This window comes from Pseudophryne corroboree, chromosome 1, assembly GCF_028390025.1.
Source record: "Pseudophryne corroboree isolate aPseCor3 chromosome 1, aPseCor3.hap2, whole genome shotgun sequence".
Lineage (NCBI taxonomy): Eukaryota > Metazoa > Chordata > Amphibia > Anura > Myobatrachidae > Pseudophryne > Pseudophryne corroboree.
Genome location: NC_086444.1, coordinates 848,260,769 through 848,279,227, shown reverse-complemented (window position 1 = coordinate 848,279,227; position 18,459 = coordinate 848,260,769). Strand labels below are relative to the sequence as shown.

General features: G+C 43.7%; 1 protein-coding gene across 2 annotated transcripts in view; it reads left to right on the top strand.

The window, feature by feature from the left end:
* The window catches only part of ENOPH1 (enolase-phosphatase 1), an 81,261-nt gene that overhangs the window by 47,984 nt on the left and 14,818 nt on the right, over positions 1 to 18,459 (top strand). For both annotated transcript variants that reach the window (XM_063919945.1, XM_063919946.1), the window contains exon 5: positions 13,771 to 13,894. In XM_063919945.1, the coding sequence (XP_063776015.1) occupies positions 13,771 to 13,894 (124 nt within the window). The remainder of the gene's footprint in view (positions 1 to 13,770; positions 13,895 to 18,459) is intronic.

Genomic DNA, 18,459 nt, shown 5'->3' with positions numbered 1-18,459 from the left:
GGGTATCACTGTACAGTATTTTTTCAGCTTCAATGTCTGAAAAACTGAACATTTCAAAATTATCACTCAGCATTAAAAGAGAGGCAGCCTCATCCAGGTCGACACCTCCACTGCCATAGTTGTTAAGTCCGCTGAGATGTATTAATGCTGGAAGTACTAAAATCCGTATAGTTTACCACGTGTGCTGTGGCCAATATTCATATGTGGAATAAAACTCACACTGTGCAACTTGTGTGATGAAAAAGAGCTGAGAGGTATTTAAATAGTTGTATTGCACTGTGTGTGTCCTGAAGACGGGGTCCCGAACCCCGAAACGTTGAACTAAAGCACCCGTTGGTTTCACCGAATTATTGTCTCCTGAGTGCCGCCTGGTTCTTTGTCCGTGTATATATATATATATATATATATATATAATAAAATATATTTCTCAAACATCCAGTAGGGGACACTGGAGAACGAGACAGCTGGATGTGTGAAGGATGCAGACCGGAGGTAGCCCTCCCATCCCTCCAGTTTGAAAAATTGTGCTTGGAGGTAGCAGCACAGGAAAGGAGCTCTTGCTCCATTTGCTCCATGAAAGGTTTTTTCACTCTAAATTTACAAGTGGGCCAATCCAGGCTATATGAAAGAAGGGTGAAGGCTCCCACAAGCTATACTTAAAGTATATAGTGAGACAAAGATCTCGGTGGAAGGAATCAGCATCTCTCTTATGAGATCGTCAAGCAGTGAGTACTGAGCAGGGGCTTTGCACGCAGCAAGGCGGCTATTCCCCCCCCAGCAGCAGATGTTGCTCTCTCCTCAGGCAGGAGTTACAGTGTGAGTTTTAACAGGCGCGCAGCTGAATAAGGAGAGCCGCTGAGGTCACCGCTGAAGCGGAGACATGGCGGCAGAGCGGCGCAGGCAGCCAGGACGGGGAGGCTCTGAGCGGCAGTCACAGCACTTCTAGCAGGAGGAGAGAGTCAGGCGCGCAGCAGGAAGCAGCCGAATAGTAATTACAGGATGCTGGTACAGAGAGACGCTGAGGTAATGGGGGCTCCTTGTGGGCGCACAGGAAGGGCTAACGTGGCAGGCATGCATAGTCTTCACAGGAAGCAGCCGGATATGTTAAGGATTAGGGGCTGCGAGGTGAATTAAAAAAAAACCCCCAGTTTTGGCCATTTTGTTTTTCTCTGTCAGGCGCGCAGATAGAGCATGAAATCCTCTCTGAGGGGGGTGGGCATGCTAAGAGTCCTGTTACAGAAGGGGAATGTATAGCTGTAATGTTGTTAGTATTTTACCTCAGGTGCAGTGGATAGGTACTTTGGTTACATGCTGACAGGTTTTCCATACTGGCGCAGGCAGAGAGAAAAGAGATTAGTATAGACTCTACTGCTGAGATCTTTCTGAAATCAATTTATTAAAGACTGTGGGGTCTAGTCATGTAAGAATGCGATGTTTATGTTTAACTTATCACTAAACATCGCATTCTTATTTCAGGGTTTTTTTCAGATTTCTAACGCAATTCATTAATACTTACCTGTTCCCTGATGCGATGCGGCATCCGGCTGGTCCGCGATCCCGGCTTCTCCAGTCTTCTCTCTTCATACCGCGGCTGGGGTCTTCTGCACATGCGCAGTGTCCCCCCCCCCCCCCCCCCCGCCTCCAGGTGTAATCTGCACATGCGCCGGGGAAACGAGACCTCCAGCGGCGGGCAAGGGCAGCAAGGAGGAGGTGACCCAGCATATGCAAATGCATATGCCCTGGGCTCCTCTGATTGGCTCTTGTCACGGAAGGGGGCGGGGAGAAGGCAGGAGATGGACGTTTTCACTGCTCTTCTCCTGTACAAGCCTCCCCATCGCCTGTCTGAGATGGCGATGGGGTTTTGCGAAGGGTAACGGAAAGCTGGGCTTTCCGTTCCTACATAAATTGCAGTCACCATACAAACGTATGGTGATGCGATTCAGCCACAGAGCGGGGGTGCCGCTGGGGAAGTCAGGGACTTCTCTACGGTAACCCGCTCTGTGAATTGCGGTAAGCAGAGAAAAGCCATGTTTACAGCAAAACAGGGCTTTTCTCTGCTGCATGAATAGACCCCTATATGTTTTGTCTTCCAAGGAACACTGCTGACAGGTCCTGCGGAGGAGGAGCACCAGAATTTCAACCCCGTCAACTCAAGCTGTATCAACAGTTGGTGGTGTGGGGGTTATAAACGTCAGGCTGGTTAAAAATTTAGATTTTTTTTTTTAATTTTAGTATAATTCCAGCTGTGTGACTCCTATTCTAATGGGGTGAAAGTACTGCTGATTGGTGTGTGTGTGTGTGTGTGTGTGTGTGTGTGTGTGTGTGTGTGTGTTTTATCTTGTCTAAAGCACCAATCAAGACTAAGGAAATGGTGGAATCCCGCAAGCAACATTTAGAATGTTTTCCAAAACTATGGAGGAATTCCTAATTAGAATTATTCCCCCCGCACAAGTAGAAAAGAATGTGCATAAAGCAGTAAAGAGACCCTTCCCTCTCCTGCAGGAATAGTCGGAGGATGAGGGAGGGTCTTATAGAGGATGAGGGGGAGTCAGTAGAGGTGGTAATTGATGTCAATCCTCAGGAGGAGTATGCTGAGGTCAAGGGGTTAGAATCCCTTATTGAAGCGGTTTAAACAGGTCCTTAACTTCAAGGAAGAAGAGGTTAAGGAACCGGAAGTCTTTGATCTATTTGAGTCTCAGAAACCACAAACAGTTTTTCCGATTCCTCAGACTGTCCAGGATCAAATGGGAGAAGCATGGAAGCAGCCAGATAGATGCTTCCAGATTCCCAAAAGTTCACGGCTAATTGCCCACTGCTAAAGGGTGTCATGTCTAAGTGGGAGGTTCCTCCGATTGTGAACCCCTCCCTGGCTAGATTGTCAAAAAGACAATCTTACCGATACCAAATGTGACTGCACTAAAGGATGTGTCAGATCGTAAGTTGGACAAAAAAATGGATTTGCACCTGGCGCTAATCACTAACCACAGTGAAAGCAGCTGAACTCTGAGGGATGATCCAAAAACCCTCCAACAAAGAATATACAAACAAAAAATGAGACAGCGCTACCCACCTTGGTTTTGAGATTTAAGTTTATCTTTTTATACTTTACATACACAAAGATGACAAAAAATAAATATAATAAATATAAACAAAAAGATACCGGCCAGTATCACACTAATATGATTAATCTAATTAAAATATAATCATAAAATACAATTCTTCATACATAAAATTGCCCTAGCGAATTAATGACAAGATTATATATAACTCTGGACTTTATAATGAAGAGTGCTATACTAACAGTCCCGGCAATTAGCACAATGATTTACTATGCCCCAATGAGCAAGCATATATCCCCTTATCCGAGCAGCCTTTCAATCATCCATATATGGCAAGGTTAGTATTATTATGTAGCCACACAAGATTCTCTCAGCTCAGATAGAAGAAGCAGACTTTAAAGAATAATGTCCTGTAAGACTTGCAAGAATTGACAGCCAATTGCCAGTGATAGAAGCAGAATTAGTAGATTAGGTTAGCCCTTGTTTTGCATTGATCCAGGATTAGAGCACATTTTGCCAAAGCACTCAACATAGATGTTATCCTTTCTGGCTGCACAAGCTAGCAGCATATGATTCAAAGGGTCACCAAAGCTTCATAGCACTCTTAACCCTGTGCACTGGGGTATGAGTGATAACAGTTCACCGGCCGGTAAATGCAAGTTGTGAGCCACACACCCGGTATTGCAAGGGGTGAGAGACTTTCTCTTAACTCACAGTACTTGTCTTTATCCCTCTCAAACGCGTTTCTCCGCCTCAGGGTCCGTTTTCAGCCGCTTCATCAGTGTCCGATGTGTCTGCTTGTCTCATTGAAACTTTAAATACCGGACTCGCCGGTTCGCGCATGCGCATAGCGCTCGCGGTTCAAGCCTCACTTTCAACTGTACGTACTGAGCATGTGCGGCCAGCGTGTTCACTATCCAAGTATCCTTTTCATTAAATCGAACCTCCTGCGCATTCTAATAGTAATACCATTGTGCATATATTATCTAAAACCATATAGACAAGGTCAAACATAATTTTCTACCTTAATAATCAGACAACACATCTAAAAAAGAAAAATACATATATAAATAATAACAATAATCGCACTCTAGCAATATTAATCGTCATCATTATTAAAACCCTATCAATATATTATTATCAACCTTAATTTCCTATATATACAAACATACATACACATATACATACACATGCATACATGTATGTATCCATTTAGTTCACACACCAGCATTGTCAAGCAAATTAATCCTAAACTGATACCATCTAGTGGCCAATCTTTATATGGTCATCACCTAATAACCCATATATATGTATATCTCAGTCACCACTACAGAGTTCCCAAAATCTCCCCTAAATAATCGCAATATCGGACCAGTTCACATTATCAATCCTCCCAATATATTATGCAATATCCATCTTTTTATATTCTATTAATTAAATCCCAATATAGATATTGTTAATTTCTCTTCCTGGGTACCTAGACATCTATCCATTAAATTTCAACATAGTATCTCTACCTCGTACGACCCCAAATATATACTGTATCCATATAACGTCACCAAAACTAAGTTATTAATGATTTATCTTAACCCCTAATTGGAGCCAACCATTTACTTATAGTACCTCATACACCTCTTAGGCGAAAAATGATCACTGTCAAGAAAGAATATATACAAATAATCCATTAAATTCCATTCAGTTCCACCGTATCATTAAGACCACCCGGCACCAACGTGTCCATTTTATATATCCAAAATGCTTCCCTTCTACAGAGAAGGTTATAACGATCTCCTCCACGTATTGTGTTCTTTATCTGTTCAATAGCTACCATTGTGCTGCTTTCAAATTTTTAATTCTGGCATTGTGCTATATGACTGGACAGTGGGTGCCGTGCGCCTTTAGATACATTACGTCTATGTTCCATGTACCGAATATGCATAGTTCGTGTGGTCCTTCCAATATATTGTTTCCCACATACGCAGGTGATCACATAAATAATATATGTGGAATTACAATTTAAGAATTCCTTTATCAGGAATTCTTCCCCAGTATTCGAGGATATAAACGAAACACTTTTTCTAGGTATGTTTTTACAAGACCAGCAGCTGGACCTACCACATTTGTGGAAACCTACTGGTTTTTCTGGTAACCACATTTTTTCTGATTTTAATGTTTTTGATCTTTCAAAATGACTAGGGACCAAAATGGAACGCAGATTATCTGCCTTCCTAAAAATTGTTATTCCCTTTGGATCTAATTGAGGTTTAAGGACTTCATCTAACATTAAAAGGGACATATTTTCTTGATGACGTTATATGGATACAGTATATATTTGGGGTCGTACGAGGTAGAGATACTATGTTGAAATTTAATGGATAGATGTCTAGGTACCCAGGAAGAGAAATTAACAATATCTATATTGGGATTTAATTAATAGAATATAAAAAGATGGATATTGCATAATATATTGGGAGGATTGATAATGTGAACTGGTCCGATATTGCGATTATTTAGGGGAGATTTTGGGAACTCTGTAGTGGTGACTGAGATATACATATATATGGGTTATTAGGTGATGACCATATAAAGATTGGCCACTAGATGGCATCAGTTTAGGATTAATTTGCTTGACAATGCTGGTGTTTGAACTAAATGGATACATACATGTATGCATGTGTATGTATGTGTGTATGTATGTTTGTATATATAGGAAATTAAGGTTGATAATAATATATTGATGATAGGGTTTTAATAATGATGACGATTAATATTGCTAGAGTGCGATTATTGTTATTATTTATATATGTATTTTTCTTTTTTAGATGTGTTGTCTGATTATTAAGGTAGAAAATTATGTTTGACCTTATCTATATGGTTTTAGATAATATATGCACAATGGTATTACTATTAGAATGCGCAGGAGGTTCGATTTAATGAAAAGGATACTTGGATAGTGAACACGCTGGCCGCACATGCTCAGTACTTTCCGTTGAAAGTGAGGCTTGAACCGCGAGCGCTATGCGCATGCGCGAACCGGCGAGTCCGGTATTTAAAGTTTCAATGAGACAAGCAGACACATCGGACACTGATGAAGCGGCTGAAAACGGACCCTGAGGCGGAGAAACGCGTTTGAGAGGGATAAAGACAAGTACTGTGAGTTAAGAGAAAGTCTCTCACCCCTTGCAATACCGGGTGTGTGGCTCACAACTTGCATTTACCGACCGGTGAACTGTTATCACTCATACCCCAGTGCACAGGGTTAAGAGTGCTATGAAGCTTTGGTGACCCTTTGAATCATATGCTGCTAGCTTGTGCAGCCAGAAAGGATAACATCTATGTTGAGTGCTTTGGCAAAATGTGCTCTAATCCTGGATCAATGCAAAACAAGGGCTAACCTAATCTACTAATTCTGCTTCTATCACTGGCAATTGGCTGTCAATTCTTGCAAGTCTTACAGGACATTATTCTTTAAAGTCTGCTTCTTCTATCTGAGCTGAGAGAATCTTGTGTGGCTACATAATAATACTAACCTTGCCATATATGGATGATTGAAAGGCTGCTCGGATAAGGGGATATATGCTTGCTCATTGGGGCATAGTAAATCATTGTGCTAATTGCCGGGACTGTTAGTATAGCACTCTTCATTATAAAGTCCAGAGTTATATATAATCTTGTCATTAATTCGCTAGGGCAATTTTATGTATGAAGAATTGTATTTTATGATTATATTTTAATTAGATTAATCATATTAGTGTGATACTGGCCGGTATCTTTTTGTTTATATTTATTATATTTATTTTTTGTCATCTTTGTGTATGTAAAGTATAAAAAGATAAACTTAAATCTCAAAACCAAGGTGGGTAGCGCTGTCTCATTTTTTGTTTGTAGATCGTAAGTTGGATACGGCACTAAAGTCGATCTTTGTGGCGGCAGGAGCATCACAAAGACCTACGATTATCAGTGCTTGAGTAAATAAGGCTTTTGTAGCATGGGCTGGTCAAATTGTTCAGGCAGTGGCAGAAGATAACAGCCATGAAGAGAGAGTTCGACTAGCGGAGCATATCCGGGAGTCCGCCCATACATTTGCCAAGCTACAAGGGATGCTAGCAGGATAGCATCTCGGCTTCGGCTATATCAGCGAGAAGGATTCTTTGGCGCAGAGAATGGTAAGTGGACACAGATTCCAAGAAGGCAGTGGAGGCGATCCCTTTTGTAGGAGAGGCTTTATTTGGTCCGGAATTAGACAAGTGGATTTCACAAGCAACAGCGGGAAAATCTACTTTTGTGCCTACCATGTATCCTAGAACTACGCCACAGGTCAGAATAAATTACTCTGGTCCGGGGTTCAGTTCATTTAGGTCTCAAACTTTTTGAGCCAGAGGAAGAGGTTTTGGGGGTCAAGCTCGTGGAAACAGAGGCAGAGGCCATTCCCAGTCCACAGCCCAAAAACACTACTCTAAACCTGCAGGCATGATGGTCTCCCAGCTCACCTTGGGTCTCCTATGGTGGGCGCACGGTTTGAAAGGTTTCAGGACACCTGGGCTGAAACCTCACCAGAAGTCTGGATCAACAATATTATTTCCCAGGGATACAAAATAGATTTTCTGAACCGACCTCACAGTCAGTTCTTTACAACAGGCGTTCCTCTGTGCCCTCAAAGTGCGATGGCATTAGACACTTCTATTCAAAAGTTACTTCAGACAGAAGTGATTATGCCTGTCCCGACTTCTCAAAGAGGAACGGGATTTTATTCAAAGCTTTTTGTAGAGCCAAAACCGGATGGGTCTGGTAGGCCAATCCTCAATTTAAAGGTGGTAAATCAATTCCTGACGGTTTACAGATTCAAGATGGAATCAATACAGTCAGTTATTGCGGGTCTGGAGCAACGGGAGTTCATGATGTCGATGGACATAAAGGATGTGTACCTCCATGTCCCAATTTGGACCCCGCACCAAGCCTGTTTACGGTTTGCAGTGGGCAAGACTCATTACCAATTTGTTTGGCCTATCATCAGCCCCTAGAGTCTTCACAAAGATCATGGCAGTCATTGTTGCAAAATTGAGATTGTTAGGGGTAACGACAGTACCGTATCTAGACGACCTTCTTATCAAGGCCCCCTCTCAGGACCAGTTGATCCGGGATGCTCAGATCACTCATCGGTTTCTGATTCAACACGGCTGGATCATGAATTTAAAAAAATCCAATCTGCAACCGACACAGAGGATTCAATTCCTGGGTCTCATTTTAGATACAATACATCTGAAGGTGTTTCTCCCAGAAGACAAGATTCGAGACATCAAGGAAATGGTACGTCAGGTTCTACAACACCAGACGGTCTCTCTGCATCTTTGTGTACGGCTTCTAGGAAAGATGGTAGCATCCTTCGAAGCAATCCAATGCGGCAGACTACATTCAAGACCCTTTCAGCTGAATCTGATTGCTCAGGAGGTAGGCATGCATTTACTTTTTCACTGAAGGATTTGCTTGTCGCCCCAGGCCAGGACCTCGTTAATTTGGTGGTCGGTGCATAAGAACCTAGCGGCAGGAAAGATGTTTGGAATCTGAGATTGAAAAATTTTGACAACAGATGCCAGTCTCAGGATGGGGAGCAGTACTGGACAACCATCAGTTTCAGGAAAGATGGTCACCACAGGAGAGCAGTCTTCCAATAAATGTGCTGGAGCTAAGGGCCATTTACAATGCACTTCTTCTGGAGGAAAACCTAGTATGGGCTCAGCACGTGAGAGTGCAGTCAGACAATGTGACGGCAACAGCTTACATAAATCGTCAGGGAGGAACAAGAAGCCGCATGACTTTAAAAGAGGCCACAAAGATTCTGTCTTGGACAGAAAAGTGCAACATAATCCTGTCGGCAGTCTTCATTCCAGGAATGGACAATTGGGAAGCAGACTACCTCAGTTGTCAAGATAGGCATCCAGGGGAGTGGTGTCTACGAAGGTGGGCTCTACCGCAGATAGACCTAATGTCCTCTCGAAACAACCATCAGCTGCCAAGATATGTGGCCAGGATGCGGGATCCAGCAGCAGAGGTAGTGGACGCGCTGATGATTCCCTGGACATATGTTCTGGTGTATATCTTCCTACTGTTTCCTATGTTACCGAGAGTGTTGAAATGGGAAAGAGCGTGGGTGATTTTAATAGCACCAGACTGGCCTCGCAGAAGTTAGTACTTGGACCTCAGGGGACTCCTGGCAGAAGAGCCTTGGAAACTGCTGCAGAGGGAGGACCTGCTATCACAAGGCCCATTCCTTCACCCAGATCCGAACTGTCTATGTTTGACAGCGTGGTTCTTGAGACCAGGATACTAAGAGACAGGGCTATCCCGAAATCAGCTATTCCTACCATGTTAGCAGCAAGTAAACCAGTCACTGCGGCACATTACTACAGAATCTGGAAGAAGTACATGGACTGGTGCCAGCCTAGGGGTTGGAACCCCAGAGAGTTCTGCCTTCCTAGACTGTTGAGGTTTCTCCAAAATGGTTTGGATGGTAGTTTGAGACTGGGATCCTTGAAGGTACAGATCTCGGCCCTCTAGATTCTTTTCCTGCAAAGTCTGGCGTCCTTGCAGGAGGTCCAGACATTTTTACAAGGTGTGTTGATAATACAACCACCTTTTCGTCCTCCCATGGCCCCGTGGGATCTAAATTTGGTGTTAGAATTATTGAGATCGGCCGTTTTCAAGCCTTTGGAAAAGGCGGATTTAAAATATATGATCTGAAAGCAGTCCTGCTCCTAGCTTTAGCATCAGCAAGGTTCTGAGAGTTAGGTACCCTGTCATGTAAAAGTCCTTTCCTAGTTTTTCATGAAGACAGAGCGGAGCTCCATACAAAAGCAGAGTTTTTACCTAAGGTGGTTTCGGGTTTCCACATAAACCAGCCGATTGTGGTTCCCTCCTTCCAAAGATTGTCTGAGGGGGACTTGTCCTTGGATGTGGTCAGAGCCTTATGGGTCTATGTACATGCTACGGATTCTATTAGGAAGTCTGACACTTTGTTTGTACTGTATGATGGACCCAGGAGGGGTTGGCCAGCTTCAAAACAAACCTTGGCTAGATGGATACGACTAACCATCAAACAGGTATATATTTCTTGTGGAAAGAGAGTTCCTTTTTGGGTAGGTGCTCATACCACCAGATCAGTAGGAGCTTCATGGGGTGTGGCTAGAGGAGCTTCCACTACCCAACTTTGCAGAGCTGGAACGTGGACATAGGCACATACGTTCACTCATTTCTACAAGTTTGATACGTTTGCATCTAGAGATGCAAATATTGGACATTTGGTTCTTCAGGCTTCGGATAGCACTCCCGCCCATAGGAGTATCTTTGGGGTGTCCCCAGCTGTCTGGTTCTCCAGTGTCCCCTAGTGGATGATAGAGAAAATAGTATATTGATACTTACCGATAAATCCATTTCTCTGAATCCACTTGGGGACACTGGACGCCCTCCTCGGTGCTGTCAGCCTGTGTGTTCTTGTAAAATTTAGTTCAAGCAGTTTGGTTATTGTGTTAATGTTTCTTGGTTGCTATTTGACGTGATAGTATGGTTGGTTTCTTCTCGTATGGCCTTGATCTTTCATGTTCCTTCTTCTCTTTGTCAATTTTTCAAACTGGAGGAATTATGGAGGGGGGGGACGTGAAAGGGAAGGAGCCAGCTGTGCATAATTTTTTTACTACATTGTGCTACCTCCGGTCTGTATCCTTCACACCCCCAGCTGTCTAGTTCTTCAGTGTCCCTGAGTGGATTTAGAGACATGGATTTATCGGTAAGTATCAAAATCCTCTTATTTACGCCCCACCCCCACCCCCATTAGCGATAGACCCCTCAGTGGTCTTAAATACTAATAACAGTACCCCCGCTACACCCTTCGTAGTAATAAAAATTCCATGTTTTTTTTAACAACCGCCCCCATGGTAAAAAAGCCCCTTTTTGTAGCCTCCCTCCACCTACCCTGTGACCAATTATTTTTATTATTATTATTTACCCCCTTCAGCATTATTTATATTTATTTTATCCCTCCTCACCCCCCCCACACACCCTTTGGCATATACCCCCCCCCCCCCCACACACCCCCTTTGGCATATACCCCCCCCCCCCCACACACACACACACACACACACACGCACACGCACACAAACACTCACACTCATGCAGAGCACAGCCAAGTTGTGCTGGGGGAGGAACTAAGGGGCAGATGTATTAACCTGGAGAATGCATAAGGAAGTGATAAACCAGTGATATGTGCAAGGTGATAAACGCACCAGCCAATCAGTTCCAGTGTGTAAATGAACAGTTAGAAGCTGATTGGCTGGCGCGTTTATCACCTTGCACATATCACTGCTTTATCACTTCTTTATCCCTTCTCCAGGTTAATACATCTGCCCCTAAGTTCCCTTCCCTGCGCTGTGATCCCTGGTGCATGCACTCCAGAATGGTGGTCGCACAACATTCTGGGGCGCGATTCTGGCAGTGATGTCAGCGGTCAGAGACTACCACATCACTGCAGTGTGTCCAGGGAGCCAGGGAGATGCACAACAAATCCCCTAATCTACAAGCCAGGTAAACAGTGGGGCAGGGCGTCACGTGTGATGCGACCTGGCCAGGTAACGTACTCTTGTCTCTGGTCGAATCACATGTCAGTCAAGTGGTTAAAAAAAATCCATGTAATGTTTCATTTCTTGTTTGTTGCATCACAACTACAGAGACGCTAAACCATTTGCATTCATTCAGTATTTGGGACTTAACAACCTTTGATTAGGCTGCATAAAGCCATGGATTCATTATGTCTGCAAAATCATTGTATCAGAAATGTAAACAGTGCACTGATACGAAACATACATTTGTATAAGAAATAGAAGACTATGGGGTCTATTTACTAAGCCTTGAATGGAGATAAAGTCACTGGAGATAAAGTACCAGCCAATCGTCTCCTAACTGACATGTCACAGGCTGGGTTTGAAAAATTACAATTAGGGGCCGATTGGCTGCTACTTTATCTCCAGCAACTTTATCTCTATCCAGTAAATAGACCCTTATAGCAGATGTATGAGCAACAATTCTAATGCAAACATTCAGTCAGAGCAGACAAAGCAGTGTGTGCCAGGGTATGTGCACAAATAGAAAAGAAAGGTGATACCAAATGTATTTACATACTATTTGCCCTTTGTATCGAGGGTTTTTTTACGCATAAAAAATATATAGAGCACACACACACGTATAACAGCTGATAAATACAGCTCTTAGTTCAAGAACTATCCTGTATAGGTGACTGTTCTCTCTTATCTCACTGCTACTGCTATTGTGTCACTTAAGTAATGATACATTGCCTAAAGGGGGGTACACACACAGTGATTTTTACTTAATTTCTAAGCAATCTGACTAGATTGCTTAGAAATTAAGCACACATCACTCCGTGTAGCTATTGCCGGCTCTAGATTTAGCATACATGCATGCCAAATCTAAATAGATCCACTGGGTGAAATGAGCGTTCACCTCCCCCCCTCGCTCAGCACACATCGCGCTGAGGTAGGGGAGAGATGTGTGCTGAGCGTTCTCTGATTGCTCAGCACACATTTCCCCATGTGTACCCTCCTTAACATGCCTATTGTGCTTTCCTCCATGTGTTACTAAACTGTAATAGGGGATTTGTGTAATGCCAAGGAGAGGCTAAACGCTGCCACGACATACTGCGTCAGCTTGTCTAGCTCTTGTCCTCACAACCTGGTATTCCCTAGCTCTCTGGATCTTGAAATATTTTCAGGTTAACATTTAACTACCTAAACATCAATGGACCAAGTGTTTTGAGCAGCCAGGTTCCATGTATGTCTAGTTTACAAATGTTTGTGCCTATAGATTATTACAGATCAGAGACACTATGGGGGAGATGAATCAGACCTTCAAAAGAGGAGAAGTTGCCCATATAAACCAATACGCTTCTTACGATCTCTAGTACATTCTATAAAATGATAGTTAGAATCTAGATGCTTTGGGCAACTTCATCACCTATCACTGGCGTATCTATAATGGGTACAGTGTGTGCGGTGCACACAGGTCCCTGGGTCTAGAGGGGCCCCACACTGCACACACGGCACTCATTTCTTCTATATACTTACCTTCTGGTGTCCGTGCATGGGCCCCCTCCTCTCCCGTCACCATAGCCGGCAGCCGCAGCAGTGCTGTTAGTGCTCTGTCTGAGCGCTAGAAACTCTGGCACAGTGCCAGAGTCTACAGCGCATGTCTCTGAAAAAATGGCCGCCGCGCCATTTTTTCGGAGACTTGCGCATGCGCTGTAGACTTTGGCACTGCCAGAGTTTATAGTGCTCAGATAGAGCGCTAATAGCGCTGCTGCAGTGACGGGAGAGTAGGGGGCCCACACCCGGAGACTACACACGGGTCCCCTCCTCTCTAGATACGCCCCTGTCACCTATACTCTTTAGAAAGTTTGGTACATTTACCCCTATGTGCTCTCCTGTAGTAACCTTCTTTATATTCCAAGGCTCACCTTCTGCACGGTGTAATAAGCAAATAAACATCAGTAACAACCTTAATGTGGATTATAAGTCTTACTCTTATCACACACCTGGTAAATTTAGTAAATATGTAGGCATGCAGCACACCATGTGATTGCAGTGTTGTTATCCAACAGTATTTATTGTTTTTCTGTAAATAGATTTCAATATTCAAATGTATTTTTCAGTTCTTTCATGGGCATTTTGATACCACCATTGGTTCCAAGTTAGAAAGTGAGAGCTACAGAAAAATTGCTGAAATAATTGGATGCTCCACTGGGAACATTCTTTTTCTCACAGATGTTACTAAAGGTAAGCAATCACACACTCCCCTTAATCTTTCATAAATGACACGTGTTCTGTAGAATGATATGAAAAATATAACATGCCATGGTATCACAAAAAAACAAAAAAAACGAAGCAGAGAGAATGAACATACAGTATTATAGGCATGGTGTGTTTAAGTTTTGGGACCAAATTGCAAAATAAGCAGCAAAGGTGGAGGAATGAGGTAAAGCTGCAGGAGAGTTACGGAATCCTGCATCCTAATTCAGCTTTATACAGCCCTGAGTTGGGGCACCATCTGTCTGTTACACAGAAACGTTGTGAATCCTTATTACAAACTGATATTCTGCATTTGTGAACACAGAGGTTAATGTGCCTCTTTGCTGGAAAGTTGGTAATGTTTTGGGAGCCAACAAATGAAAAGTTTAGAAAACCCATGTGGAAAAATAGACCATATAAATATAAAAATCAAATTGCACCACACACACAGGGTTGTTAATATTGCCTTAAGCAGCCAATCAGCAATATCTTTTTGTGTGTTTATAACCGGTTACACCAGTTCTCAAACTGTGTGCCGTGGCACCCTGGGATGCTTCAAGACACTTGCAGGGGTGCCCTGGGTTGGTGGTCCAGGACCAATTAAAATTATTTATAGTCAATGTAATATGTAGCGCTGGTGGCTGCCAATCATAAAATATGTGGACAAACAGAAGCAAATCCTGTCCCTCACCACACAACTGAGCCTAAGGATGACATATAAACACAATTTACCTAATGTAATATTTCCTTCTAAATTTCTCAATAAGAATCTTTTGGCCTAGGGGTGCCGTGAAAAAAATTCTTATACTCTAGGGCGCTGCGATTCAAAAAAGTTTGAAAACCACTGGGATAGACCATGAAACAAGTGTGTGCTTTTTGTGTTACATTACACAGTGTTGGCAAATGAGATCCATTGTGTTCCATAGTGCTATTTCCACCATCACATTTCTTCATTCATGTACGTAAATTCATCCATTCAATCCAGTAAGAAAAGATAATGATAATATATTTGATGCAATCATAGCAAATGCTGAAATGTGAAGAAATCAGGATTTTTTTATTCTATGCTGAAGTTTTTTAAGAACCAGCATAACAGGCTTGTTTAATATATTTGTAAAACTCTACCTGTATACTAAAAAGGGAGGTGCACTATACAATAAAGCTGGGAGCCATCTCATGCTGCTCATGACATTGATGGGCTGGAGGACTGTTGTACAGTGGTTTCAGCCGCAACTGATATTAGTAGGTTGTGGCTCAGTCGGTCTTCCAGCTTCAGATTTGCTGTGTGGGGGTGTGCAGTATTATATGGGGGGAAATCAAAGTACATTGAAAGCATGTTCTTCCACACAAGGGGTTACCCCTCTGTCATAGACCATCAATGGTTGCATATCATCGATGGTTGATGGCCATACCTAGTATACTGTGCATGAACTTAAACTTAAAACACTTTCACTTTAACAATAATATCGATAATAAAAGTACAAACAAACAAAAAATATACATTTACAGATGTATCAGTGAAAATCGATAAGTGTTGATGATCAGGACATCAAACATTCAGTAATACAATAGGAGCAGGTGATGTAGAATTTGTTATTGGCTGCCTAATTGTGGGATATGGCAGATTCTAAATAGACATGTCAGTATCTACTTGTCTTTTGTACTTCTCGGGCATAACTGCTCACTGTCATATGAAGATACCAGGAAAAAGGACAATGTAATTGGTAGTGAACGGGTTAAAGTACTTACATTTATTTCTGACCATACCTGAAGGAATTTCATTCAGCTGGTTCTTTGTGCTAAGAGCCAACATTCCTGACACAGGTTCCATACCCTGTATGATTTAGAAGTCATACTTTGTTAGTGGCTCTACTAGTCCTCTTGTTCATTAAATTTATCTTCAACTCTGGCCCAACCTCTTGAAGGGTTAATGGTCCCGTTCCCTGCTGACAGGACACTAGCTCCTGCGGGAATTATTCGCAAGCCCCACCACGGCGAGCGCACATTCCCACAGCATGCCGCCACCCCTAACAGAGCCAGAAGAAAGAAGAGTGGTGAGTACTAAGCTGGCGTCCTGGTTAGTGGGTCGCCAGCCATTGTGGCGGCATAAGGGTGCAGAGACACACGGCTTCTAACCGGGGCGGATTGCTTCTCCAGATTCAGTACACAGCTGCGTCTCAGTACACTGTACACAGTACCCACACTGGCAAACACAGCCTTAAAATGGATTTGCTTCATTTTAAGCACAAAATTTACCTCAGCCAGTATAAAAAAAGCAGGAAGACCGCGCGCCATTGAAGGGGCGGGGCTTCACTATGAGAGGATCCAGCAGCTCACCAGCACCATTTTCCCTCTGCAGTGGACACAGGCGCTGACTGACAGGGACGCGCAGCTCCTCCGGTGTGACTCCAGATTACCTCAGCGGTACCAGAGGGTCATAGCAGGTTGGGGAGCGATATTAGTGTACTAAGTCCACAATCTGGGTACTTAGTCTGCGACCCGGCTAAGTTTGGCATTAGTGATAAGGGCACTATGGGCTGGCTCCAAAATACTCTCTCTCTCCCTGGAAGGGCTCGTTGTGGGTTAATTGTGCTTTTAACCTTTCCTGTATGTGTGTGCTGTCACATTTACAATATGTCAGGCAAAGAGTGCGTTTCGTGTATGGCGGAGTGTTACTCTTCCCCAGGGAGCTCACTACTATGTACTCAGTGTAGTGCACCTTCTCAGGCTAGCGGGGCTGAACCAGCGTGGCTGGATTCCATTAAAGGTAGGATTTCCAATATATCTAATAAATTGTCCCACAATGAAAAAAAGACGCAATACTTAAGACAGTCTGTGGATGAGATTATGAATAGAGACTCAGTCCCCAAACAAGCATCTCAGTCCCCTCCCATTTGTCCACAGAATCGATCTCTGGCACATATTCTGTAGTCCGAATCTGCCGCAAAGGGGTCAGACTTGGAGGAGGGGGAGGTGGATTCAGAAGGGGTGGGGACGGACGCTGCTCTGTGGCAGGGAATAGAGGCTCTTATAGAAGCTATCAGAGACGTTCTGCAGATTCCTAATAAAGTGGCAGAGGAGTGTGTGGAATCTTACTTTAATGTACTGAAGAAATCCTCAGTCACTTTTCCTGTGTCAAAGGAATTGAATACCCTGTTTGAAGAATTGTGGGTTAATCTTGGTAAGACATTTCAAATCCCTAAAAGGTTGCTCTCATCTTTTCCTCCGGAGGATAGGAAAAAATGGGAAAATCCACCGATAGTGGATGCATCAGTGTCCAGGTTGTCACGGAAAATAGTATTACCTGTCCCTGGTGCAGCCTCCCTGAAAGGCATGGCTGATCGTAAAATTGAGACTTGTACACAGCTGCTGTGGTGGCCCAAAGACCCACTATAGCCTGTGCGTGGATTACTAAGGCCCTCATTCCGAGTTGTTCGCTCGCTAGCTGCTTTTAGCAGCAGTGCAAACGCTAGGCTGCCTCCCTCTGGGAGTGTATCTTAGCTTAGCAGAATTGCTAACGAAAGGTTAGCAGTTCTGCTATTAAATATTTCCCTGCAGTTTCTGAGTAGCTACAGACCTACTCCTAGAGTGCATTCACTGCAGACTGTTTGGTTCCTGGTTTGTCGTCACAAACACGCCCTGCGTTCGGCCAGCCACTCCCCCGTTTCCCCAGGCACGCCTGCGTTTTTAACCGTCACGCCTGCGTTTTTTTAGCACACTCCCAGAAAAGGCTCAGTTACCACCCAGAAACACCCACTTCCTGTCAATCACTCACCGATCAGCAGAGCGACTGAAAAGCGTCGCTCGGCCCTGTGTAAAATTACATAGTTTTGTGTGAAATTACTTAGCGCGTGCGCCCTGCGGCCCATACGCATACGCATAACTGCCGGTTTTAAGCCTGATTGCTATTCTGCTAAAAACGGCAGCGAGCGAACAACTCGAAATGACTACCTAAAGCCGTTGCTAGGTGGTCAGGTAACCTAATTGAGGGGTTGGATTCCTTACCTAGGGGTAAGATTGTTTTACTCCTGCAACATATACAGGACTCTGCGAACTTTATGGTGGAAGCCATAAATTAAGTGGGTATGCTTAATGCATGCGCCACGGCTATGTCAGTGTCAGCACGCAGGGGCTTATGGTTACAACAGTGGACTGCGGACACAGACTCCAGGAAAGGCGTGGCAGGCCTACCCTTCACAGACGAGGCCTTATTTGGAGACGAACTAGACAAATTGATCTCCAAAGCTACTGTGGGTAAGTCCACATATCTTCCTTCTGCAGCTCCCCCAACAAGGAAGACCTATTCAAGACCTACTCTACAGTCCTTTTGGACTGCCCAGTTTAAGGGCAAAGCCAGAGAATCTTCTACAGCTAACAGTGGCGTAGAGGTAAACCACGTAGACCAGCAACTGCCGGTTCTCAGTAACAGAGCTCCAGCTCTGCTTCCTCAAAGCCTTCAGCATGACGGTGGACCGCAATGCCTGGAAGGCTGGCAGGTGGGAGCCCGACTAAAACATTTCAGTCACATCTGGACAACATCATGCCAGGATCCC